The sequence below is a fragment of the Necator americanus genome, chromosome X (assembly GCF_031761385.1).
Source record: "Necator americanus strain Aroian chromosome X, whole genome shotgun sequence".
Lineage (NCBI taxonomy): Eukaryota > Metazoa > Nematoda > Chromadorea > Rhabditida > Ancylostomatidae > Necator > Necator americanus.
The window spans coordinates 7,529,251-7,554,611 of record NC_087376.1 but is presented as its reverse complement, the minus strand read 5'-3'; the positions used below and the strand labels follow the sequence as shown (position 1 = coordinate 7,554,611).

Genomic DNA, 25,361 nt, shown 5'->3' with positions numbered 1-25,361 from the left:
CTGTAAAGTAAATACGATTACTCACAAGTACATAGTTGTACAACGTATTCTGCAAATGACGTATACCATAAAAATGATTGTACTACCGTGGAAATCCTAAGAAATATCGCACTATTAGAAAAAAATAGTACAGATAGGATGGAAAGCAAGCATTTTATCAAGTGACATATTGCGGTAATAAAGTATTTCCCTAAATAGTTATTCGATGCAGGAACGAATTATTTCTGCTAGGATTTAGGTGTGACCATTATTTCCTGCTTTGACGCAAATACGTTATTTCTAAGTACAATTCCTAAATTTTGCATAATATTATGGCATATTTTTATTCTAGTAAATCATGACGTAAATTACAATATGTACTCCAGAAAAACTTGACCTTTTACTGGTAAATCTCTCCAAATTATAGTTATTCTACAGGTTTAGTAGTGGATTTCCACCGTAATCATATTAGAATTATATCGTCTTCTGCAAAGTTTCAATAATATTTCTTTTAAGATCGTCAACAAATGGATAGAATGAATAAGTAGATGATGAACAATCATTCCAGAGATCATTAATTTCTCCTAATACTTGTAGCGAGCTCTCATCTCCAACATCAAATGCGTCACGTGCAGCGAATCCAATCAGTGTGCTTTCATTTCGAGAAATTCGAAGCATTGAAAATCTACAAAAATGGGTATTAGAAAATAAAATTCAACAATAACCATGAAATTCTCAAAGTACTATATACCTGTTATTTGGAACAGAACCAACATAAACAAATGGTACGGCGATACCGTGAATACACATAGTCTTCACTTCATGCATAGAGTGTAAATGTGCATAGAACGCTGCTATCTTCTTCCGATGTCCAACATTTCTTGTTTCGTAGATCCTTAACTGCCGTATTTAGAGCTTAATAAGACTTTCACAGAAGAAAATCTACCATTCTGAGATCAATTCACGTAATTTTTCTAAACGTGTTCCTTCACATTGATGCATATTGATGAGAATTGGAATGTCAACATCCTGAATGAAACAAAAGATGTGAAATATTCAATGTATATAATGTATATGCTGGAATATTATAATAATCAGCAGATCCAATTCATTTCTTCATAATTAACAAAGATTAGTGTCGAAAAGCAATTTCGACGGGTTGTTGCGATGCAATTACCTTCAGCAGTTTTAATTCGTTTTTCAGGAAATCCATTGCCGAATTGACTTTCCAGTCAACAAGAAAAGAAGAAAATGTAGTCTCGTAGTCGATTGCATTGTTAAGTTGAATAACTTGAGCACAGTTGAGACCTAAAATATCTATATGATGGATTTATAAGGAAAGTTTCTCAGCAATAATTCAAAAAGATGTTTCATAGGAGAAATGATAGGAAGATTCCTAAGAATTACTACTATTCATAAAACGACTTCAAAAATATCTAAGATATTGAATTAGGAATTTCGAAGGGAATTTCTTTTTTGGGATGGGATAGTATCAGCTCACCGGTTACGCTACAAATCCTCGTCGAGTAAGCGAATGAACCATCATATGCAATATCAAACGCTGATTTTACGTGTCTTCGATAGTCCATTTCAAGCGACATATTCTTTCCGTAGTTAGTAAACCTAAGAATGTACACTTATTCGTTTATTTTCTTCCTAAAGGACTGTTCTTTGATCATCTTTTAAACGTGTTTGCGACTTTAACGATTCGTCTTCGTTTTCCTGCGATTACCTTCATACCAGACAGACAGGAAGACAGGCAAACAGTCAGACAGGTTTGAATCATTTCATTACCACGTCAACATTGTATGAGCACAGAAATTGAAAGCGCAATCGTTGATATTGTTCTCATAATCATGATTTCCAAGTCCAGCAAAAATTGGCACCGGAAATGACGTCATCCATCCGTTCTGAAATATGCTCAGATTTTGAGTGGAAATTTGTAACAAAAAAAAAAAAAAACAGATCGCGGAGGCCTGTACAGATATATACAAAAGTCAAGTATGTGCATGTATAGTCGGAAAAAATGAAAGATTTGTTATTTGATTAAACACAATTGGTGGCTTTATCTCTCGTGTTTTTCAGGATTATCTGTTACTGAGAAGCAGAGATGATTTTTCAAGGAATAGATAAAGAGCAGAAAAAATAAACTGTTCTATCTCACATAATAATTGTGACCTAATATGTTCAAGAAAACTGGTTCAACAAAACTACAGTTTTTTTCAAAACTTGTTGGTAATTTTTGCATTAAAAAAAATACTTGTACATCCTTGGGAGTATCAACTATTGATTTTCTTGAGTTAAGATATACATATTATGATATCGTAAACCTCATTCTTTCTTAATTCCGCGAGTAAATTTATTTTCTTGCCAAGTCATGATTCATCAAATTTATTTCGGAGCCCATTATCTTCTAATGAGGATAAGAATAAGAAGAGATATAAATCCATCAAAACGAGACAAAGTCTCAACGGACTTTGCGGATTTGTATTCAGACTGAGCTGCACAATTCCCTTCAATTAGGGAATTTTCCAAAAACTTATTTTCAATTCTGCTACGAGAGTCGACATTTATGCAAAAAATTTTAGTAGAAATTCATTACATTGTTGTTTTATTTTTTTCGGAATCTTCAGGAAACGAAACTACGATAAAACCGATAACACAGCACAGGTTTAGTTACGGTTAGGTATATGATTTGTTACAACTGCGGTAAAAAAAAACTGAAATACTGTGACAGCACATTACTAGTAGTAATGAAGTAAGCATGCAGTAACCTCAAAATTATGGAAAAATATCCTTTTCTTTATAAATTTGAGACAATGCTGGCATAAACTTACGATACTAGTCTAATGCGAGCATGAAAATTTACAAGCTTCCAAATAATCAGAGTCCGGATACCCTGCTACACTGTGGAATTTAATTTATCATTCAAGTTTTGTGTAGAATAACTACATATTCTACTACTACACATGCTAAATTCGTGGATACAGCTATTTCTGTTGGAAAAGTATCGCTTATAAAAAAAGAAATTAAATTTCTCCTAATCAGATTGAACGAATCAAATTAAATTGAATTTAAATTGAATTATTCACAAGAAAGTGTTACTTTTATTTGATTAACTCTAATGAATAAAATTTCCTGCTGAATCCTTATCTCGATCATTGTCAAAAGTGATGCTACTAACTCCTGTTTCAATGTTTCTGCTGGTTGTAAAATACTAAACACAAATTTAGTTAAAAAAAAGATGGTTCGGCCGCTGATGTCAACGTATTTCACCTTCCCCTTTTTTTGAATTCCCCAAACGGTGAGCATTTGAAAAAGAACAACCACGACCAGATAAGTCCCGTTAGGCTGTACTCGAAAATTTACTTCACACATAAAATTTAGCTTCACGAAACAATATTTACCCTCTAAACAATATTTACATGTGATTTGCATAACGCGGTCCATTTTAGTTGTATCCACAGGGTACTCTTGGATATTGCGTATAAATTAAATGCACTAGTAAGGTTACAACTGTAATTAAATTTAGAAACGCTAATTATTTTGCGTTTTTAGTTATATTACCACTACTTTGAACAACAGTTAACTGTACAACATTTTTTCGTTAAAAAAGTAAGCATGAGCGAACAAGGAACAGCACAATACAAAGTTTCGTAAGCTATGCATTATGTATTACGTTTTTCTAAAGAAAAAGAACGTTTCATTATCTGAAAATACCGTAGTTCAATAGAAAGTCTCGTGTAATTTCTAATTGTTTAGACTTCCGTTATAAGAACAAGTATGAATAAAAGGGAATAGCGAACGAGCACCTGAAATTCCTTATGTTGTTCTATATGACCAAAATCCGTGAGATCACCATCTATGATAAGTGCAGATGGCGGATACTTCATCCAAGAAATTAAGCGATCTAAACCCTAAAAAAATAATATTTCGGTAACCGATTATTTTAAAAGGTGAACATGAGCATCGAAGCTTTCGACAACTTCTAGTAGAACTGTTACGGTAAACGAGTTTCTTTTTTGTAGTTAGGCCAAGATACAAAATGATATTTTCTTTTTGTTTCCTGAAATTTCCTGATTTCAACTCTTTGTATCAACTCTTTATTTATTTTGTAATAAGGGAATAATTGTATTCCTATTGAGAGGTTCACTACAATTTTGTAACTCATCTGAAACGTGATGAACGTTATATATATATTAATTTTTTTCTCTTCTTAATGTCATGGTTCAAACTTTTCAAAAATATACAAATATTTGTTTATTGTCTCACAAAAAAAATGCTGAAATAAAGTGACTGAGCAAAGAGAATATTTTATTGTGGTCAGAGAAATAAGTAAGGTAAGTAGTATGTATGGTGCAATGGACAAAATTAAAAAAAAAATAATGGCACAATCTACGAATATTAAAATAAAAATCAAGCGATGATTATCGTAGTTCACCATGCAATAAATGTTTAAAAATCAAAAAATAATTATAGTAGGCTGAGAGCTTTTTTTAACAGGTAAATGTTCATAATCACCTTTAAAATCCAGAAATTGCCGTTAAAGAGATTGGTTGACGTTAGCATTTCCTTCGTACAACTCATCAAAACAGCACGAATATTGATTTGATTTTTGAGCTTTTTTCTTTCCTCAGGTGGAGAAGGAAAAGATTTGCGTTGTCCTCGAACAAGACCCCTATTCAAATGAATTTAAATGGGTCTACTCTCCTTTTACGAATATAAATTTTATAAAAGTTTGGTGATTCACCAAAAGATGGAAGACTCGCAAAAAAAAGTGTTCATAGTCATGCTTACAAGCAAATTTCTCTGTTTGTACTTTTGTACAAACGAACAAACGCAGAATTAAATTGCACAAAATGGAGCTAAAACTACAAACTGCTCTTTTTTTCTCTAATTTTTATGTAAATACGGTAATATTTTGTTTGCAACAACTACATTAAAATATCAGAGGAATTTGTCTTGCTCACATACTAGGATTGTTATCATGGAAAAAAATCTTCCCTTCAGTGTTCGTGGAATTTCATCGCACATGACTTGTAAAGAAGTTCCGGGGATTTATTTTCTTTTTATAAATAAACGTTTTAGCTGCCACATCCGATACAAGCTGTTGTCGGTCATTGAACGGTTCTGCTTCAAATTTCCAGATCTTCCAGAGCTTTTCTCGATTGTACACAAGGAAATTAAGAAGGAATTTACACTGATCCTCAAAAGATCCATTAACACATCTCAATCCTTCTTACAATAATACGAGCTGATAATCCCCAGTTTTTGCAGCTGGAATTTGACAGGATCGGGTGGGTGAACAGAGAGCAAAAAAGGCTAGATATATGAATGAATCCTTGCAAATCAAAGATTTAAATCATAGCTAGCCAAATTAATTTTTTAATCCTTAATTTTTTTTTCGCAAGATAGCACTTAAGCCAATACATTAGTAATATCACTTATTAGCTTATCATACAGCATCAACAGTCAGTAAGATATATAAGCCATGTTCAGCGAAGTGGTGGACATTATAGCACTATGGTAGATTGTTTAATCATTTTCCTGACTTCTTCAGCAAAAAAAAACTTTTTTTGAGAATAAAAATAGTATCCACGTGAGATAAAAATTCTCATCTGCTTCAGCATTTGAAAATAGTGTGCATCTAGCTCCACAGGGTTTTGCAGTTTGTATTATAATAATTTAGAGGTGAACAGTTTTGAATATCAATTCACATCCGATACAGTAATTTTTTAATTTGGCATTTTTTTTATAAATCCTTACCTCTAAAATCTCATCATTGCATATTCATAATCTTATAAAAATAAGCAAACTTTTTTTAATAGAAATACTACAATTATTGTGTAGCACTTTTTTCGGAACAATCTATAGTACCTCGTTATTTCTTCTTTATGTGCAGTAACCTGCTTCGAATAAATTTTTGCCGAGCAATTTTAGGTGAAACCTCGAGTAACACCTGCGAAACAGTTATTGTAATGAAAATTAACAGTAACTACGGAATCATGAGAGAACACAGAGAATTTTTAAAATGAAGGTTGATCCAAAAAATCGACATAATTCTCAGATTTAACAAAATCCTAGTAGTAATTGTTCTAAAAAATTACTACTTTCTTCTATAGGTATTACCACGGGATTTGCTACTGCATGTGACAGCTGCTGATCCACTATTTTTAGAAAGTGTGAAGTTCTCCTAAAAATAATCCTAACAGTTTACCTGACGTTGAACTCGATTTGCATATCGGCTCTCAATCTTAATACATTCTTTTTGACCTGCGCGTACAGTTTCGTTTGATAACGGCCCGGCACGAAGATACTGAAAAAATTCGAAATCGTTTTGGGGGAAAAAATTCGTCACGTTTGTGACTTGTTCCTGATTGAATTTTGTAATATATGATCCAGGAGAATCTATGTTCTTAAAATTTATATTCGGTATAATTCGGTATAATTAATTTATTAATAATTTATTATAGTTTATTTATTTATTATTTTAAATTTATATTAATTTTTCTATGGCTGAAGCTTTTCTAAGAAAACTCATAGCTTACATCATCTAGATATTGACGTAACGCTAGAACTTTGAAATCTCTTCGTATCGTATCTAAATCCTATTGTACTAGTGAGGTATGACATAAAAATTTGATTAGTTGAGCAGTGATCTCAATAAGAAGTATATTTTTATTTTCTGTGTAATTATTCCGTTTTTGACTTTCAGTATGCATTCTGTGTTTCTTCAGGAAAGAATCTGACACGAGTCTTATGTCACATGAGTGGGTAGTTAGTGATAAAGTGGATAATTATCTAATTCCATCAGAATTAAGGAAGTCCACTAAGTTGTTATCGCGATGTAATAGACAAGAGAATGATTGATATAATTGGATTTTACTATGTACCCATCTGGTTAAAGTGTTTCATGTACCCATATGTTTTATGTATACCGGATTTTGACGTCAATAGCTATAGAAGAATTTTTTTTTTTCGAGGAAGTCGTCATTGAATGATGAGCAAAAAAAGCATGAGAACAGAGCATGGAGATGAATAATTGGATGACTGGTCGATAATCTACAAAATTCTTTTATATATATGATATATTGGTGCTTAATTACTGAAGTAAAGGCTTTCCCAAATTTAAAAACCTTTACAACAAGATCGTAGTAATGACTAAAGAACTTCAGATTTTTAGAACAAGGTCTGCAAGGTGATATGTGAAAAGAAAAAGCAAAATTTATCAATCGATGAGAAAAGAGACCAACAAAAAGATGATAGCTATACAGTTCTTCTACTATCTTCATTTTTTGTAAAATTTTAAAACAGAGCACATGTAGTACTGGTATGGAAGCTAAGACATCACGGAGTTTATAGAGAATATTTTACGAATGATTATCTGCAATAATGACCAATAAAAATTCAAAAAACTAATTTTTAAAGAACTGAATACTGTCCTTCTTATTGGATGTTACCGATTTATTTTTCGAGGTTGCGGCTCATAAAATGAAGTGATGCTAGAAAAAATATGATGATAAGGATATATTAATAGAAAATTTAATTGCTGTATCTATAGACTAGATGCAAAAGTGAAAACTTCTCGGTTCTTCTAAATTTTCAAATACAAGTAAGACAAAATGTAGCAGAAAATTTCATATTGTTGGTTTTTTTTTGTTTTTTGAAACTACGTACAAGGAAATTCAGGATACGATAAGGATGGATGACTTCCAAATAGAGTGACTGATGAATATTGGGTCATCTAATAAATAATGCAGCACCAGAGAGTATTTTTCGTCATGGACAAGTGAATAGTGGAAGAGAAGAGCTTAAAGTCTACTCAGAAAAGGGAGAGGATAGCAAAAAGTAAAGGAAAGCTAATTTTAGCAAAACTGTTAACACTAATGAATAAAAGAAATATAGAATATTCATCAATTATGGAACTATCTAATAGCTGGAAAGTTCTCTGCGCTCCTCAACACAGTTCCAGAATGTTCGGTGAAAGTAGCTTGGAAACCATTTTCTTCGAATGAACTCTCTCAAGACACCGAAATTGAATTATTGAATTATTGACATCTTATCAAACCGATTTTTCATAAGGATCCCAGTCGCTGTTGTTCATTAATTACTTGAAGGATCCACCAGACGTTAGCTGTTATTTTGTTTCTGTCTTAAACACCTTTCAAATAGAAGCTATGATCAGATTGAGGTTGTTCAAGAAATAAGGATAATCTCCAGATGTCCGTAGCCACAGACTTTCAAACATAACATACTAGAGACACATAACAAAGAGTTATGTTATGCTGAGTATATTTGGACTATTGAGGAATAGGAAACAGGTATTGCAATATTAATTCGAAACACAAAAATACTGGATAGTCAGAATTTTTAATGGCGGCTCGAATTTTATGAATGGCTGAGGAACACAGACAGAAAGAGGATCGGAAAAATTTATGACTGTAGTCCTTCGCCAAAATTAACTTTTCTGGAATTTACAAATGGAGGAGATTTTGCAGAATCCGTTTTCTAAAACGTTTTTGTCGAGTGCTCTTTCATCAAAATATGAGTGTGAAAGGTCGCATGCCTTAAATAAATTTTTATATGATATTTTTTATGTGACAGTGGTTAGGAGCGCAACAATACAGAACTTTCACAGGAGGATATCAACGATATAAAAAAGAGTCCTGCGCATTCTCTTGGTATCCTTCTTCTTCGAAAATTTTCTCTATTTTTGACAAAATTCTCTTCTGGATTGTTTAGAGATTCTCTGATAGCAATATTTTGTCAACTTTTTAGAGATTCCAGCGCACATTGCACTTATTACAGTACCATGACTAGGTCAATATATATATACATATATATATATATATATATATATATATATATATATATATATATATATATATATATATATATATATATATATGAATTTTATATAATTTGCATCTACAGTATGGAACACTAACTAGCACTGCTTGGGGACAATTTAATCTGCTTCAAATAAAAATCTCATCGGAATCGTCAGAACCTTTTCCTCTGAGTTCTTTCCGACTCCGTTTCATTCACGTCACCTCAGTTCTTTTCTTCCTAATTTCATAAAATGTGAAAACAACAACATCTGCAACGATGCACTTCCTCTTTTCTTTCCTTCTTCTTTTCTTTTTAATAAATGTCGAACAATTAACAACAAAAAATACTTACGTAATCCAGTCCATAGCTCTCTCGACATCTTTTCGACGATTTCTTGCAAGCAATGTTTGCTGGTTCGCATTTGTAGTGGTACTGGGTGTCGCCCATCAGAAGTATGGACAAGTCATCTTTTGGAACGGCAAGAACCTCACGGAGTGATCGGACACGTCCCTCTAAGTCTATTGCTTGTAATAAATTACGATTGTTGCATTTCCACTAGGAATTTTCTATTAAAGAGATTCCATCAGAGATGAAAATGTAATATATTTAATAAATATGGTATAATTTTATCAAATTCAAAACTGTAAGACTACCAGTAATATGTGAATAGCAGAAGATAAAGGATGAATAACCGTAATCATTAATAATCGCTGATAAATCTCTTTGGGATGCAGCAATGCAATCAACTTCAATTTAGAGTCGTAGAGGTTTACTAGGGCGTATCCAACTTACATTACTACTTTCGGAGGCCAAGTAATTTATGAAATTGGCGTCCATTTTCTAAGACGTATAAATTTATATCTGCGTGTGTTTAAATTTGTAAAAATTTGAATTTTTCCCTTGGATGAAGGAATGGTTGGCCTTGAGCGGTGCCGAACCATCGAACGCGCAGAAGAAGTGGTGACCCCATATCACTGCGTTACATCTGTAAAAATTACCTCGCTCAATCAAGAAAGTCCTTTATATATGTTAACCTCATGAATGAGGTTTTCTAATAGAGTTTTATTCGTGAGAATATCGTAATCGGATTGAAAAAATTCCCCACGTGAATGCTGAAAAAGTACTTTTCCCGGCTTATTTTTGGATATCAGATAAGCGAACAAACACTTGCAATGCTAAATATTTGTCTTTAATTTGAGTCTACTTTAACTGATTATAAAAATTACAGTTACCCGCATTTTGTTATCAGGTTTACACTTCTCTACCAGCAGAATTTTAGGCATATTTTCTCCTATTTTGAGTCCTCAAAAGAAAATGATGTTAGTGAGTGTGTTAACACACTTGTTTCGTGGAAATATGATTATTCCAAAACTTTAATCTACCGCTTTTTCCCATTATGATTAAAATATATTTTTATTAACATTTGGAGTTTCTAAACGAAAGGTGGAAATTGTTTAACCCATTATTTTATCGGGAAGTATTATTGAGAATCAATATTTCTCTTCTTCTTCTACAAGGTAGTAATTCTAGTGTTATTTTTTTCCATCAAATATTATCTCTCAGCCAAATTCATAGTATTCTAGATACCACAAAAAATATCTGCAATGAGGGAAAATTCAATGTTCCTGACAGTCTTTACTTTAGGGAACTGTTAAGCTGAGTTCTAGGACACACCCTCACAGTTTAAATTTGAGTTATATTGAACGAATGACTGGAAATACGTTTACTACCGAGACCCTAATCATAGTGACATCACCATACTATTTTTGGTGGAATCTTCTTGCACCTGCAGAAGTGATCCGATTTTCTTCGTCTGGAGATAATATTTAAGCTGAGTAAGCCTAATCTATAGAGACTACTTCTTAAGTTCTACGTATCTGCAGCTTAGTGAACTACGTTGGTGAACATTTTAGTCATGTCTGGAAGTCCTCTAAAAAGAACAAAAACCGTAAATAGGCATGGAAAAATCAATAATTTAATATGGACAATCTCAAACTGTTTACTTCCGTTTATTTTGTTTCGTTTTATTGCAACCTCCATGACTTTTATACTGAATTCTTAGAACTTTGCTATAGTTCTTATATTTGAGTGTGTTGAAAAGATATTGCAAACTGATATTTAACCATGGAGCGTCGGCGGTGATATAGGAAAGAGAAGATCTTGCAGAGTTCCTCGAAAAAAAAGATCTCTTCTATTTCCGTAGTGAACTAATTGCATGATGTGAGAACTGCAACGCTTTCCTTGCTGCTAACAAAAAAAGAAAGCGGGGGCGACTTTTCATTGACCTCTACTATGTATATAAGCGATTACGGTCACTTAATTTAAGAAACCTGCCAAAGAATCTGTACAGATCCCGCTGGTAGTTATAAAGATTAAAAAAAGACCGTGGTATTAATGATACGTACTAATTGATACATGAAACTCAAAAGTATCAGATTAGCGTTTCTCATGAAAGTATTTCCAGTAAAAATTTGAAACACCCCAGACACTGACGTGATACTCCGAAGCTTTGCTAGACATTTTTTTAGATGTTTTTTTGAGGGGCAAAGTCTCATTTACCCTCCAAATTCTAAATATTTCACAAATTCAAATTTAAAGAATGTTTAAAGCTGTAAAAACATGAACATGTTTACCCTCGAAAGACATGACACTTCCCACTAAAAGCTAAAATGTTGACTAAAAAAACAATTGTAATTCTATTGTAACAAATTTAAAACTTTAGTTTTTGTTATGGTCCATTCTTCGTTCTAAATGGCTATATAAAGTGTTTCATTGAGATTTCATAGAATGGGAAAACGTTGATGAAATTTTCTGGAAGTTGTAAATATGTTCAATATGGAAAATAATATGTAAATAATATGGATTTTCTACATAAAAAGACAAACAGCGCAAAGTTCAAGGATCAATGTAGTGCTGTGGAAATTAGCATTTATTACTGTATCTCGACGTTTAGATACAAGCCTTCAGAGGAGAATGCTACGCTGCTGTGCATGAACATTCGAGAACGGACGATGCAGGACGATGCAGGACTGATGGCCAACCGTCGCTGGCACTTAACATGTCATAGAATGGAAATTCAAGAACGATTTATATATCATTAGTTTCTTCTCTTTAAGATCTATCCAAAACATGGGTATCGTTGAGAATGGTTGAGAAATGACGCCAAACTGGCGCCAAAAAAAACAATAATTGGGACCCAACATTTCATGAGGTTATACTTGAAAAGGTGATTAAAGACTCACACTTCCAAATCGGTGTTCCAGATGGTTAGAACAACAGCAAATTACTAGATGCAAGCTCATGAAATTGCTGATTGGTTATTTTCCAGTCATTTGTGCGATTTTGATTATTGTGCAAAATTGCAGTTCGTCCTTACTTTAAACATTTTTGTAAGGAAAGTGGCTATCAAAGGAGCAAGCAAAATCGCCACTAAGCACAACTGTTGCTGGATTTTGTGCGATTCACATTGTATGTGGACAGATGAACGTCTTTCTTACACCAGAGAATCGCAAACTTTGAAAATTCCACTTTTCGTCCTTTTCCTATCTTTCCTTCTCTATTTTGCACCTCTCTTAATCTCCAGAACAGAGCTCAAATTAAAAGTACTCAAACAGAACTTTTTAAACACATTCTGTTCCTCAGTTCATAAAAATGATTTTCTCCTGGATGGAATTTCTCGTTCTCTAATAGCAGCTTCTTTTCATAACTTTCCATACTAAGGAACAATGTTATACTTTCGGATAGATTTTATGCACCTGTTTCCATACTATGATCATTAATTTACAAAAATTTGAGCTTGACAAAGCATTTCGAGTTGTATAATATCGTTTTCAAAACTATTCGAGATTCCTTATTCTCTGAAAGAGTCCACGGCTCGGCTATATTGGCACCCACCCCTTTTCCCTCCTATTGCGCCATCGGCAACTGAAGCGTTGAAAGGAGAACATTCTTGCGGAGGTCGCATATTTTTGTTTGCAAAAACTTATGGATTATTCATTTGCAAATATTTCACAATCAAATTAAAGATTAGGATAAATCGAATTCTAATGAAGATGGGGTGATTAGTAGTGCTACTTGATCTGACCACAAGAGCTCACCTGTCAGGTGATACGATGGAATTTGGTCCTTTTTATCCTTAGCGTTATAATCCAATCCCAACAATGTCCATGACCCTAAGCCTAAGCCTAAGCCTAAGTCTAAGCCGCGTCAAGTAATTAATAAAGAGGATAGAGGATAAAGTGTCTGGCGTTAAGCTATCCGCTTGGGATGCGCCCCCACGTTCACTTCAATTCAGAATCGTTTGAGGTTCAGGAAAGTGTAACTGGCCTATACAATGACTTGCGGTGGCTAGCCGATGTGTCACGCCGGTGTTTTTATCCTCCCAGACAAGTCTAACACCAATTTGTAGACCCCGTAGGGACTAAAGGTTTGGTGAGCACTAGGGCGGATTCGAACCTCCGATCGATTGTACAAGAAGCGGAACCTCTAACCGCTACATACACCTGTCCAATTAATTAATAATTCTTATATTTTTTTAATTATTATTCACTTCTATTTCGTGACAAATTAATAGCAAGCGACGGTGGCCGAAGGTCCCGCACCGTTGCTCACCGTCGGTTCTTCAATGTTCATACACACCATTGTACATCTCATGTACTTTTAAAAAACAAATTAAACGTTCGACAACTTATAAAAATTTTAAGGCTTAAAGTGCTCTTAAGTCTAGTGTGTAAAATATATAGAAATGACTATTTGGAAAAATCTGTATCATGAAACTATAAAATTATTCGAATGTTATTGTAATAAGTGGGATTAATTCCGTACAAGCGTAGATAGTTACACGGTTTTCGAATACGTTCGCTATCAGTAGGTTTCCTTTACAAGAAGTTGCAGCTACACTTAAACGATCGAAAATAAGCGTTATCCGACAAGTATGTTTTCAATGATAATTGCCTCTCAAACTTTTTTAAAATCACAATGTTCACTGCTATATTACAATTTATTTCCATTGCTCCTTCTATTGGAAGCATCCAGTAATCCTGACATTCCTTCAGTAATTGCAGAACGACTTTCGCGTATTTTTTGACACCAGCGAAGTGGAACTGGTAAGCCCATTTTCTTCAGTTAAGTTCAATGTGTCAGTGAAGATCTTAAGTTTATTGAATATCAGTGAGTTAAAAACATCCACTGGCATGTCATGATTCAGATACTATAAGAAATTATCTCTGTATAAATTTTGCAGTAAATTGTTGTTCTATTACGGAAATCTTGACATAGTTCTGTTTTGTTGTGTATACAGTTTTGCAGTACGAAAATAGAGCATTCTTTTAAAAGCAGAAAACAGACGTAGTACGGGAACCCCAGGGAGCCCATAGAGTTCGGGTTGTAGTTGAGCGGAGCTACGCTGAGTTTGGTAATCTAGAGCTATAACTCTGCGGGTTAAAATGGAGTTTCCGTACTACGTCAATTTCGTGATTAATTAATATAGATAATAATAACAGAAAAATGATGTCTAATATAGATATATTGATTTTAGAGCTCTGCCTTGGCTTTGCAAAGTCAAAAGGATAAAGTCACTGGCATATCAATCCACCTGGGATGCGCCAACGCGTTTTACTGGAATTCGCAATCGTTGAGGTTTTTGGAACGCGTGTTGGCCTATACAATGACTATACAATATATATATATATATATATATATATATATATATATATATATATATATATATATATATATATATATAGCCTATACAATAGCCGATGATCAAGTCAGTGTTTTTATCCTCCCAGACAAGTCTGGTACCAATTTATCGACCTCAGAGGGATGAAAACCTTGGTGAGCACTAGGGCGGATTCGAACCCTCAACCGTGTGGCTACAACGGACCTCTAACCGACTGCGCCACACCCGCCCTGGCTTTGTATACCTTATAATTAGTTGATTTTAGATTTAGCTGAGACCAGGCAGAATTGATTTAAGAAAAAATGGGAGATTCGTTTCACGAATTTTCTTTTCATCTCTGTACTAATTTATACAATTTTATATCAAAACTATTACACTCCGCAATTGAATGGAGGCCTCAATCAGGTTTCGATTGTTGTCACAGTTTAAACTATGTTTATTTATACAATTACTCACGTGTGTCTCATTCGTAGCCAATATAATACGAAAATAATGATAAGCAAACTTTGAAAAATATTTTGATGTTTACTCGCTCATTGTTTTTAGTTTGTTTTTAGCTTCGTTCTATTCTTTCGCCAGATTTTTCAGTAAGGCCAACACGTTTTCGAATTCGATAGCCAGTTAAAAATATTTCACACCGGGACTGATTTTAACTTTTAAATTGTGAAATCTAGAAATCTCATGTGGCTGAATAAAACAAAATTTGAAACACAAAGAATTCTTGTTGATTAAAGTGGCTAGAACTTTTTTTAGCTGAAATTAATACTACATTCTAGTATACTCTAGATTGAAGGATCAGGATCACCGTTTGAGGAGGTAAATGAAAATTTATGTCTCAAATTTTGCAGAGGCATTGAAAAGCTGCATGTGCCGTGGATAAAAACAGATAATCCACAATTCAATATTGCGTAGGATCCCTGTGATCATCAAAAGAAAAAGCTATCACATACCTGCTGAGGTGTACGTAAAGAAAACAAATAAAAACACAGGATAGCGAAGCATTGTGGAAGTGACAGTGAGGTCTCAGAAAATAAATTCGTACTGCACAGTTATTGTGTCAGCAGTGTTTGGTCATAGCTTCCACAGTGTTTGTATTTGAACGAGGCTTTCTAATCGCAAACTCGGACACGTCCCATGTTCTTCAGCTAATGTAAACGAAAAATTGTTTATGAAAAGCGTTGCCGCCGATATTTGAAACTATCGTTCACTATCGTCTCATTTCGTCAATGCGCCATAATAGTGTGTTAGTGATGAGAAATAAAATTTGAGAATTTTTCTTTACAGCAGCACTTGTGACAATCACGTGCATTTCGTGTATTTAGGAATTCGGCGGACCAAGTTTAAATTCCTCCTGAAAGTTTAACATTTGAATTTCAATGTAATAGCAATTTTTTGTTCATTATGTACTGATCATGTACTGATTTTACGTGTTCACGATTTCCAGCAGAATGAAGAACGAACATGAATTATATAGATAAGGTTTGTAATTCTTACGATCAGTCGATACAAGATCTGGAAAAGGATCTAGTCTTAGTAGTCCCTTATATTGGAAAAGAAGTACATTCAGCAAATTCTGGAATATATACTGCTGTAAACACGGCGAGTGGATCCTGTTCAGGTGTTCTGCAAAAATATTCATGTGTATTTTTTTTTTATGAGCAACTACAGAAACCATACACATATGGACGGATTCATTCCAGACAATCCTCTCACGATTAATGGTAAAACAACTCAAATGTTCAACCTATTGTTCTGAATATTGAATGAAGTTTATTTATTTATTTATTTATTTATTTATTTATTTATTTATTTATTTATTTATTTATTTATTCATTTATTTATTCATTTATTTATTCCCATACATCAATGGTGCACCAGAAAAGAAAGATAAAAAAATGAAACACACTTTTTCTGAGTCAGAGAATCTTACGGACAAAAAAAATTTACAAGCTTTACTAAAACCGGAACTCAGTTTATTGTCAGAGAAAACTGGCGCTGTCTTTTTTACGGCGGATAACAGGTAGAACATGTCAAACATGTCAAACATGTCGTTCTCGTACTCCAGAAGGTGAAGAATCCTCTTATGACATCTACTCTCCCATCCAGAGCGCTTATGATTGGTCCAATTATCGAAACATCAGCGTTTGGACAGCCAAATTAGCACAAAGCGTAAGGAGCACGCTGGAACTAGAGGCGAATCTGGCGGGGACCTTAAGCAAGAGGGTTCACCAACTTTCGTGATCCTCAAACGACTGACCACCACGATCTAGACAATCAGCATTCAAGATCAAATCTGCCAAAAGATGCGGAACTTAGCAAGAGGAGGTTATTCAGAAGTAATTGAGAGGAGGTAATATGACGGAACAAATTAAAGAGAGATTTAACCAAAAGATATCAGTATCCTCGTTAGCGAATGAGCTTCAGTGAGCGGAATAGACTTTATATGTCGGAAGAAGGGAAAGAGTGGTCTCACAGTAAGCTGAAAAAGATAACTATAGGAGAACTGGTGCAAGAAGTGGAGAATGTAAAAGACAACTAAGAGGTAACGTTGGCGGAAATCCGTGATTTAGTTCCATGTCCAAAGGCATCAGACATCAGAGAGTTGCTAGAATCAGAGGCATGCGGTTAGACATCAGTATTCAAACACCGGCTTATGTCAATTTTCTTCAAATTCGTCTTGAATATGCGACTATGTATGGCTTTAACAACATCACACGGTAAGAGCTCCAACCATCTAGCAGTTCTATAAAAGTTATTGAACATCAGGTCAAAGTTTCTATGCTGTATTTTAGTGTAATGTGAACTGAAACCACCAGTTCTTTCATTAGTACGTCTGAAGCAGCAATACTTGCTGGGCGCTAATTTGGTTTCTTTGGTTTCGTTTCTGAGAACTCGAAAACACAAGATTAGGTCGGCATGTATACGTCTGTTCCTCAAGCTGCTCATACCTATTTTTTTTTTGAGACTACCCTTGTAGCTAGTCACCGCTAAGTCTGCTGACATTCTTCTGAATAACATATGGGTAAAAGTCTCTTGCACCTCTTCGAGCTTTGTTATATGTTTTTTCTTTGAAGTGCTCCAAATTTGAGCTCCATACTCAAGGTGAGGTAAGACGAACGATTTGTATAGACGAGTGAGAATAGTTTGATTAGAGGTGGAGCAATGCGGAATAGTCGAAAAGGGAGGAGTATGCTTTTCTTCAATATGATCAATATGTTCTGTGAAGTTGAGGTTATCATCCTCAAAAATTCCTAAGTCTCTTGCAGATTTACAAATTTTAAGAGTTATACTCAACCACATTCCCTTTGCCTCCATGCATAACTAGAGACTTGTCGTAGCCAATGTGCAGAACCCATTTGGAAGCCCAGTCGGACATTTTAGCCAGTGATGTTTGAAGTGCAATGCGTACTTCGAGGTAGTTTTCGTCATCGTATCTGCCGTAAATCTTAATACGTACATCAGCGTACATATGGACACGATAATGTGAGAAGAAGTTCTGACCACATTAGGTAGGAGAGGGGAGAGAGGACTCCTCTTTGTGGAACTCCACTTCTGGGAGGGAATTTGGCTGACTGTTTGTGTGTTTGTGGCCAACTTTGACTGTCATATTTCTCATGCTAAGATACGAGATCATTCAATCTATGACATAGCCGTGTATTCCGAAGTAATTAAGCTTTGCGATTAATTTAGAGTGACATGCTTTATCGAAGGCTTTTGACAGGTCAACGTATATTATATCAATCGATTTACCTTGATTGCAAGCTAATGACCTGTCAATTAGGTTAGTAGATGTCGAAGCTCCTGCGATAAACTCATGTTGTTGAGTGAGAATCCGATGAAACTTCTTTAGCCAAGGCAATAGTTTGTCCCTGATTATCTTTTCCATAATATGACTGGAGTTGGTAATAAGTTAAAGGCATTTTCCCACGAATCACGAGGTGATTTCAGGTGGAGTATTCTTATACGGGATGGTAGATTATGGAGAAGGGGGTGATTCCGTCCATTACTTCCCGCAAAAAACGGCCCGGATGATGCGGCGCCGCACAGGGCTGGCGCGCTCCAATCAAACTCCTTGTAGAAAATAGTGCGCCGGAACGCTCGAAGCCGTATCTTCCGGGCCATTTCTACGGCAATTAGGAAGAAATGGACGGGATCACCCCCTCTCCATAATCTACTACCCCGTACCGTATACGAATACTCCACCTGAAATCCGTACCACTTCAGATTAGTGGGGTGGTGCCTTTAAAACAGTGGAGATTTGTAAACGCGTTAGAGAGAGATTTATCAAGTAAGTCAGTTAATAGTCTTCGGCAATATGAAAGACTTGCTCGGCTTTGTGTAATATCGAACCAACGACCAGGCAGACCATGTGGTGCTATTTTATCACTGTACTACACTAGCTCTAATAATATATAACAAATTACGTTGTCACCCAACAAAGCTATTTTAAAGGATATAGTCCCTGGCGGTGATCAATCCGCTTGGGATGCCCCAACGCGTTCACTTCAATTCGGAGTCGTTCGAGGTTAACGTACCTAACCTATACAATGATCTGCGATGTCTAACCTGCGTGTAAGTCTTAAATCAGCTTATCCACCCTAGAGGAATGATAGGATTTTCTGGCGGCCTCGAACCATCGATCGATCGTGCAGACAGAGAGTAACCTCCTACCGACTGCGCTACATTCCGCTTCAACAAAACTACTAATAAATTCCGTTATTACAACTTACGCACTCTCGAGATTTACGATTTTAGAAATTATTGAAGAACTTGTACTAGTTAGAATTGTTTATAAAACGTACAGATGATAAAAGATGGCACTAGAAGACAGTAATAAGATATGTGTTAAGAAGTCGCAATATAATTTTTTTAAAAGAAGAGGAAGTGTTGAGACACAATAATTATAGGACAACAGAAATCGTTGGAATATTAAAACATCACCCAACATAGTTGCATAGAGATAAACATATTCTATAACTTTTCTCTCAAACTAGCTGAAAAAGCTGTAGATAGTCTTCTGGAAAGTGCGGCACAAACGTAATAATCGGCTGAATGACTTTTGATCAAATCCCGTATCTTTGCCTGAGTGATGAGGGTGTCAAGATTTGTCAGCAGATACTTCTCACCCTTCTCCAGGAGAATAGGATTGTTATGCACCTTAATACAGAAGAATTATGGATATTCGAAAAAAATTCCAATTAGAGCATATGTAACATTGCGTTTTGATAAAATAGAAACAGTTGATTCAACTGCTTTTTTTCTTTAGATACTAAGGTTGACATGATCTGTAGTCATTGGAGCATAACTTGTCCAATACTTAATGGTCTTTCAAGAGTCAGAGCTGGTGAGCAAACATGATCAATAGCTCTGGAAACAACTCAAAACGTCTTATACTTTGTGGATAAAGTGTGTAATCAGCCCCGAATGTGTTCAACCGGGTGAGCGCGACACGTCTGCGCTCGCTCTTTCTACGCTTGTCGCACACTCCAGCTACTCTCTTCCCAACTCCAATCAAAGGAGCACCTCCTCCACCTTTTTGAATACATTGGAAGTCGACAACATTCAGCATAGTAAATATATGTAGCAAATTTGTACATAGAAAAAATGCAGAAGATTTCTAGAATTCACTTTTTTCCAAACGAAAATAGAAAACTTTGAAGCAAGTAGAAACTCACGATGGCAAACTGATAAATGTAGGCAGCATTTTGGGGTGAAAGAATTTTTGCGAGATCACGCAAAATTGCGGAACAAAGAGGTGGTATTGCATACACCTCACCAGCAGCAAACAAACAGCATAACGCTTGTACAGAAAGTTCTGGAATTGTTCCAGAATAAATGTAGTGCAGCATCGCCTGAAAAGAAAGCGATTCAGTATGAGATAGGATGGTATTGATGACACACCAATTATTATAGACAAACAAGAAACAGCAATTACCAAAAATGTTGCGTGCGATACATCCGTGATGTCGATGTTTCCTTTCGGAATTCGAAGGAGTTCTTTGAAACGATCAGACGCATTGTAAAGCATGATGCGGTGAGCGTACACGTTTTCACCTTCAACCTGCATAAGAAATAGATATAGAAACAATTTTTCTTTTTTGAAAATCCCTTCACACTATTTGCATCTACCGTGAATCGTATATCCGAGAGTTCTGGATTGTTCACGAAGGATACACCAACGGTAGGTCTAAAGCTATTTGGTGATGTAGATTCGAGTTGTTCTGTTCTGAAATAAGTTAATGATCTACTTATATTGACGTATATACTCTGCGTCGAATGTGTTCAACTGAGTGCCAATAACGCGTCTGTCGCAGCAGCGCCTTATCGGAATTTGAAGCGAATCGCGCTCACAAAGTTGAGCGCATTCGAGGCCACGTATGTCCGAACTGTATATCACTTACGTGTTTGCTCTTTGATAGTGATTCCACATACGTGAAATTACTGACGCAACGGTATTTGGATGTCCATTGTCACGGCGACACTCCCAGTTCAAATGGGAAAATAACTATAAATGTACACATAAATTTCTAAATATAAGTTATTTATTATTAATTAATTATTTAATTTTTACAATTTAAATTTTATTTAATTTTTAAAGATATCACGTTTGAAAGTACACCAACGCTAAGATGGTTCACTGGATGACAAAAAGAAGATTAACTTGTGGTTGTTACAGAGTATTTTTAAGGTTTTTCAAATAAGCTCTGTAACCACTCCGATGAGAAAAAAAATTAAGACATTGCAATGCAACAATTGTTGAAGAAATAAATATCAGTTGAATAACTTCTAAGAGCATCATTGTAGCCAGCTTACCACATAGCTACAGTAATCAAAATTGTCCTGATCCAGTTTTGAAAACATTGAAGGCCAAAAATGTGCTAAAAGTGCTGTGGCGAATTGTTGATGTCGATGTTCGGTTGCACATTCAAGCGCTCGAGTCCACGTGTACATATTCCAAGGTAAATCTGGTACTAAAATGGATTCTAGTAAATTTGTAGTGAAAAACCTGGTCATTTGTTGGAAACTGTGCTGCGTTTGATGGAAGTTTATGAAGAAGTCTCTCGACATCACTGTCTTTTTTTTTGGATTACAACTTCAGTCCTCATTTAAAGTACTATCTGTGCTCATCATGTACTGACAACGATCAGATATGTTCTTGCGGATCTTGTACATCTATAACTTCACAGCAACAAATAAAAACCAAGTTCGGATAAGAACTAGATCATTGAGATCAGCTGCCACTACGATCTATTCCTTTTCCAAACCTGATTTTAACTGATTCTTCAGATTTAAATTCTTAAGAAATAAAGCAGGTAGTCACTCAAAGAGGTGATTCCTGTGAGAAGCTAAAAAGAACAAAGTTTCCCGAATTAGGCTCATTTATCCACCGTAAAGCACCTACGACAATGTGGCTGCAAATGCACATTTTCAGGCAATACCGTCGTCTGCAAGCACGTTATCTAATTTTCACCTTTGCTTAAGCGTCGTGTGCTAGAAAAAGTTAACTGATTCCTTGAATTGGCCGTTTATTTCTATCAGCAGCATAAACAAGCATTTCTTTGTCAGGAATGAGGTCTTCCAAGGTATTTTGTACACAGAAGGATCCTCATACCGCAAGCAGGGGTATCCTAACTATACGGTTTTTTATTAGTTGTATTTTCGACAAATATTACTGATAAAGAACTAGACGTTGTAGCCATTTTCGGAGCTCAACTGCTAAGTAAATATTCAAGAATTTGCACTCCCTAGGGCCACGCGTACAACTTTGAGTGTTACCTGCACATGGTGGCCCTGATTTCACTAAACGCGACTAAGGATCTGAATAAACACGCACTGAAATTTGGCGAAAGTTTCTCAAATATTGCACACAGATGCTGTCGTCCAGCGCAATCCCAGAGCCTATACATTGAAAAGTTCAATGCCTGAAGGGAACATGAAATCCTTGGCAACAAACATCCGTTTCGTAACGTTGAATTGCGCCCGCTGTCGAATGAACTCCAACAAGCCGGTCTGTTTGGACTACTGCGATGTTTGAATGCAGGAAACACGCATCAGAGCCTTACATCATCAGTATCGGTAACTACAGCATTCACTGCGGTGATGCTGATGAGAAGAAAGTATGAGGTTACGCGGTAGCTGTAAAGAGTGACTACAACAACTTGGTGGAGGAGTTTGGATCAATGTCGTCAAGATGTGTTTTCGCACAACCGGGGGATCATAGGACCCAAAAGCTCTGGATCATAAGTTGCTCACGCACATACGGAAGACAGAGGAATATAACAAGGCAGTCTTACGGTGAACTCAATGCATTGATATCCAAGCTAGCAGTGGGTGAATGATGCAAAGGCAAAGATGAGACTTGAACGACAATCCGATGTGCTTGGAAAATGCTGTTATCTCATAAAGCTAACATCACAGATCTAAAGTCGTTTGATAGAAATTTGCGAGTAGACAAGCTTCATCATTGCTCCCACTTGTGAGAGGAATCATCGACACCATCAGTTTAGGTGACATAAGGACAACCACTTTGGAGCCAGAAAAGCAGCGGAGGCGGAAGATAAAAGGATAAAGTGTCCAGTGGTAATCAATTCGCTTGGAATGCGCCACCGTCTTCACTTTAATTCATAATCGTTTGAGGTTTACAAACGCCCAAATAGCCTGGACAGTCACTTGCGGGTAGCCAATGTGCTAACTCAATGTTTTCATCCTTCCAGATAAGTTTGATACCAGTTTGCCGACCCCATAGGGACTAAAGGCTTGGTGAGCACTAAAACGGATTTGAACCTCAGATCGATCACGCACAGGAAGCGGAACCTCTAACCACTACACTACACCTGTCCATTGGGATGATAAACACTTCTAAACATACAGCAGATTACTTTTTGAGGAGGAGCGTCCCTCTGCAAAAAATCTGAAATTGTCGGGGACGTCGCATCCGATTAGGATCTCCACTCAGTTCTTTTAAGTTTAACGGTACGGTTCCACAAAAGAATGATGGAAGAATGATGCAGTTCTTTGAATATCTGAAAGATGGTGAGTGTAGAAAGAAGTTTTTTTTCAAGCTTTCAGTTTTGACGCCGACAAATAACTTCGACTCCGCATCTGCGTACAAAGAATTCGCGTACAATTCTGTATGTATTGCTCACACTATTGGTGATCTCTGCTCGGGAGCGCCGGAGAAGGAAGTGTCGTCGTCAGCTGAAAAACGATCGTGAGAACGAATGGTCGTTAGGCGAAGAACCCTGAAAAGGTCTGGACGGACAAGGACCCGAGAAAAGCTTACACTTTCTGAGGTAGTCTGGCGGCAAGATGAAGAGGTTTTCGTCTATCACAAACACTACCAGGAGAGTCTCTATTGGTGAAGCATCCTTATCAATTTGTAGAAAACACTTCAACTCTTTGCTCAACTCGTGTACATCCAGCGATTGATATGCACAACGGCCAATTGCCGACAGTTTTAGTTTTGGTTTGTACGCAAAAAATAGGAGTGAAAAATCTGGGCGATACTTATGGAGTAACCGCAGAAATGACGAATTTTCTGTTGGGATTTGTGAAACGACGAAGATCACCAGTTCAGTATGGACTGACGAAAGGATAACTGACTGATTCGTGGAGACACGCTATCATAACCTCTCCACGGGAAGCTATACGTCACGGAGCCGAGGAATTACCGAGGGATGTAACTCCTGAGTATTATGTACAAGATTTCAGAGAAGGTCATCCTAAAGCGGGGAACCATCTATGATGAATAAGCCGGCTTTCGCTCAGGTCGATGGACGATTGAATCTTTTTTGTCAGTAGAGTGATCGAATTGTGGCAGCGGTACTCGAAGCCTATGCAGTTAGTTTTCTTCTGGATTTTGAAGTTATTTCATCTCTTCTCATCGTGGGCATTCTCATTTGTGCCGATAGAATTCGAGGGGAGTTCGTACGCTTAAGTGCCGACATTAATAAAGGAACAAAAGTGACAGGTCAAATCAGACACATCAAATCAGATCAAACAGATCAAACACTAGCCTTCATCGTTTGAAATAGAAACTGGAGTGAGACTTAGGACCATAGCGGGACCCTTTCTTCCATGTTTGCCCTCGATCATATGAAAAAAGTTGAGCAGTGTCCCACTGAAGTCGCTTAGACAACTTCGGCACATCTATTGGCCGCTCTCGAGTACACCGACGATGTAACAATATTCATTTCAAGCAGCACGAAGTTGCAGCATACTGTGGACCTTGTATCGGAATTAGCTGTAACTTATGAGCAGCGACTTCACCTTGACAAATGCAACAAAGCAGATGTGGGCCTCCTCGACACTGTCAATAGTAATCAGAGCGATGAGTGATGTAATCAGAGCGATGAGAGGGTGCTCCCAGACCTACACTGGAAAACGTCACCTGGTCGTGAAAGGAAATTTCAGGTGGAGGAGTTAAAAGGAAACTGAGGAAACTCGGCCTGGTAAGCTGTTCACTGAAGATTTTGTCAATTTTTGAACAGCGACGGTTGAGTGGATTTGGTGCGATCTCCAGCTGAAAATCGAACAGAATTGGTCCGAATATATTCAAGAACGACACATAGTAACGAAAATGTGGATAATTGCATTAGACCGAAACGTTTGCCCGCCTTTTAAAGGCAGCACATCACGAATCTGACGGGGTGAGGGAAAACATGGGAAGAAGTGGAGATGTTTTTGTAGATTGCGGTATCCAGAGTAGTTCTGCCCACTTCTCCCTAAAAAAAACTGTTTAGTTCAAGTAGGTACGTTAGAACTCTTCTTCATGTTCACTTTCATTTCCCCTCAGGAGCCTATTCATTGGCATCACTTGAATAAGCTGGTAAGGAGACGCCATTGATCTACGACCGCTTGCACTTGGATA

At 36.2% G+C, this 25,361-nt stretch overlaps 2 protein-coding genes across 4 annotated transcripts in view; both read right to left on the bottom strand.

The window, feature by feature from the left end:
• Window positions 1–453: 453 nt before the first annotated feature.
• RB195_021741 (uncharacterized protein) lies at window positions 454–15,493 on the bottom strand (the record flags this gene model as incomplete). 2 transcript variants are annotated; one of them, XM_064208627.1, is made up of 10 exons in its annotated part: window positions 454–664; window positions 731–874; window positions 926–1,008; window positions 1,157–1,287; window positions 1,481–1,602; window positions 1,774–1,889; window positions 3,792–3,896; window positions 6,197–6,295; window positions 9,163–9,329; window positions 15,442–15,493. In XM_064208627.1, the coding sequence occupies 10 exons, from the start codon at window positions 15,491–15,493 to the stop codon at window positions 454–456; spliced, it is 1,230 nt and encodes a 409-aa protein (XP_064064508.1). The 2 variants fall into 2 exon arrangements, with proteins under 2 accessions (XP_064064508.1, XP_013292816.2); XM_013437362.2 differs by lacking the exon at window positions 15,442–15,493 and having other exon boundaries at window positions 9,163–9,258.
• Window positions 15,494–17,768: 2,275 nt separating this feature from the next.
• Window positions 17,769–25,361, bottom strand: part of RB195_021740 (uncharacterized protein) — a gene marked incomplete at both ends in the record, with an annotated part of 30,354 nt that continues 22,761 nt past the window's right edge. For both annotated transcript variants that reach the window (XM_064208625.1, XM_064208626.1), the window contains 7 exons: window positions 17,769–17,936; window positions 19,529–19,648; window positions 20,167–20,343; window positions 20,427–20,552; window positions 20,621–20,717; window positions 20,893–20,996; window positions 21,305–21,462. In XM_064208625.1, coding sequence (XP_064064506.1) covers window positions 17,769–17,936; window positions 19,529–19,648; window positions 20,167–20,343; window positions 20,427–20,552; window positions 20,621–20,717; window positions 20,893–20,996; window positions 21,305–21,462 — 950 coding nt within the window. The remainder of the gene's footprint in view (window positions 17,937–19,528; window positions 19,649–20,166; window positions 20,344–20,426; window positions 20,553–20,620; window positions 20,718–20,892; window positions 20,997–21,304; window positions 21,463–25,361) is intronic.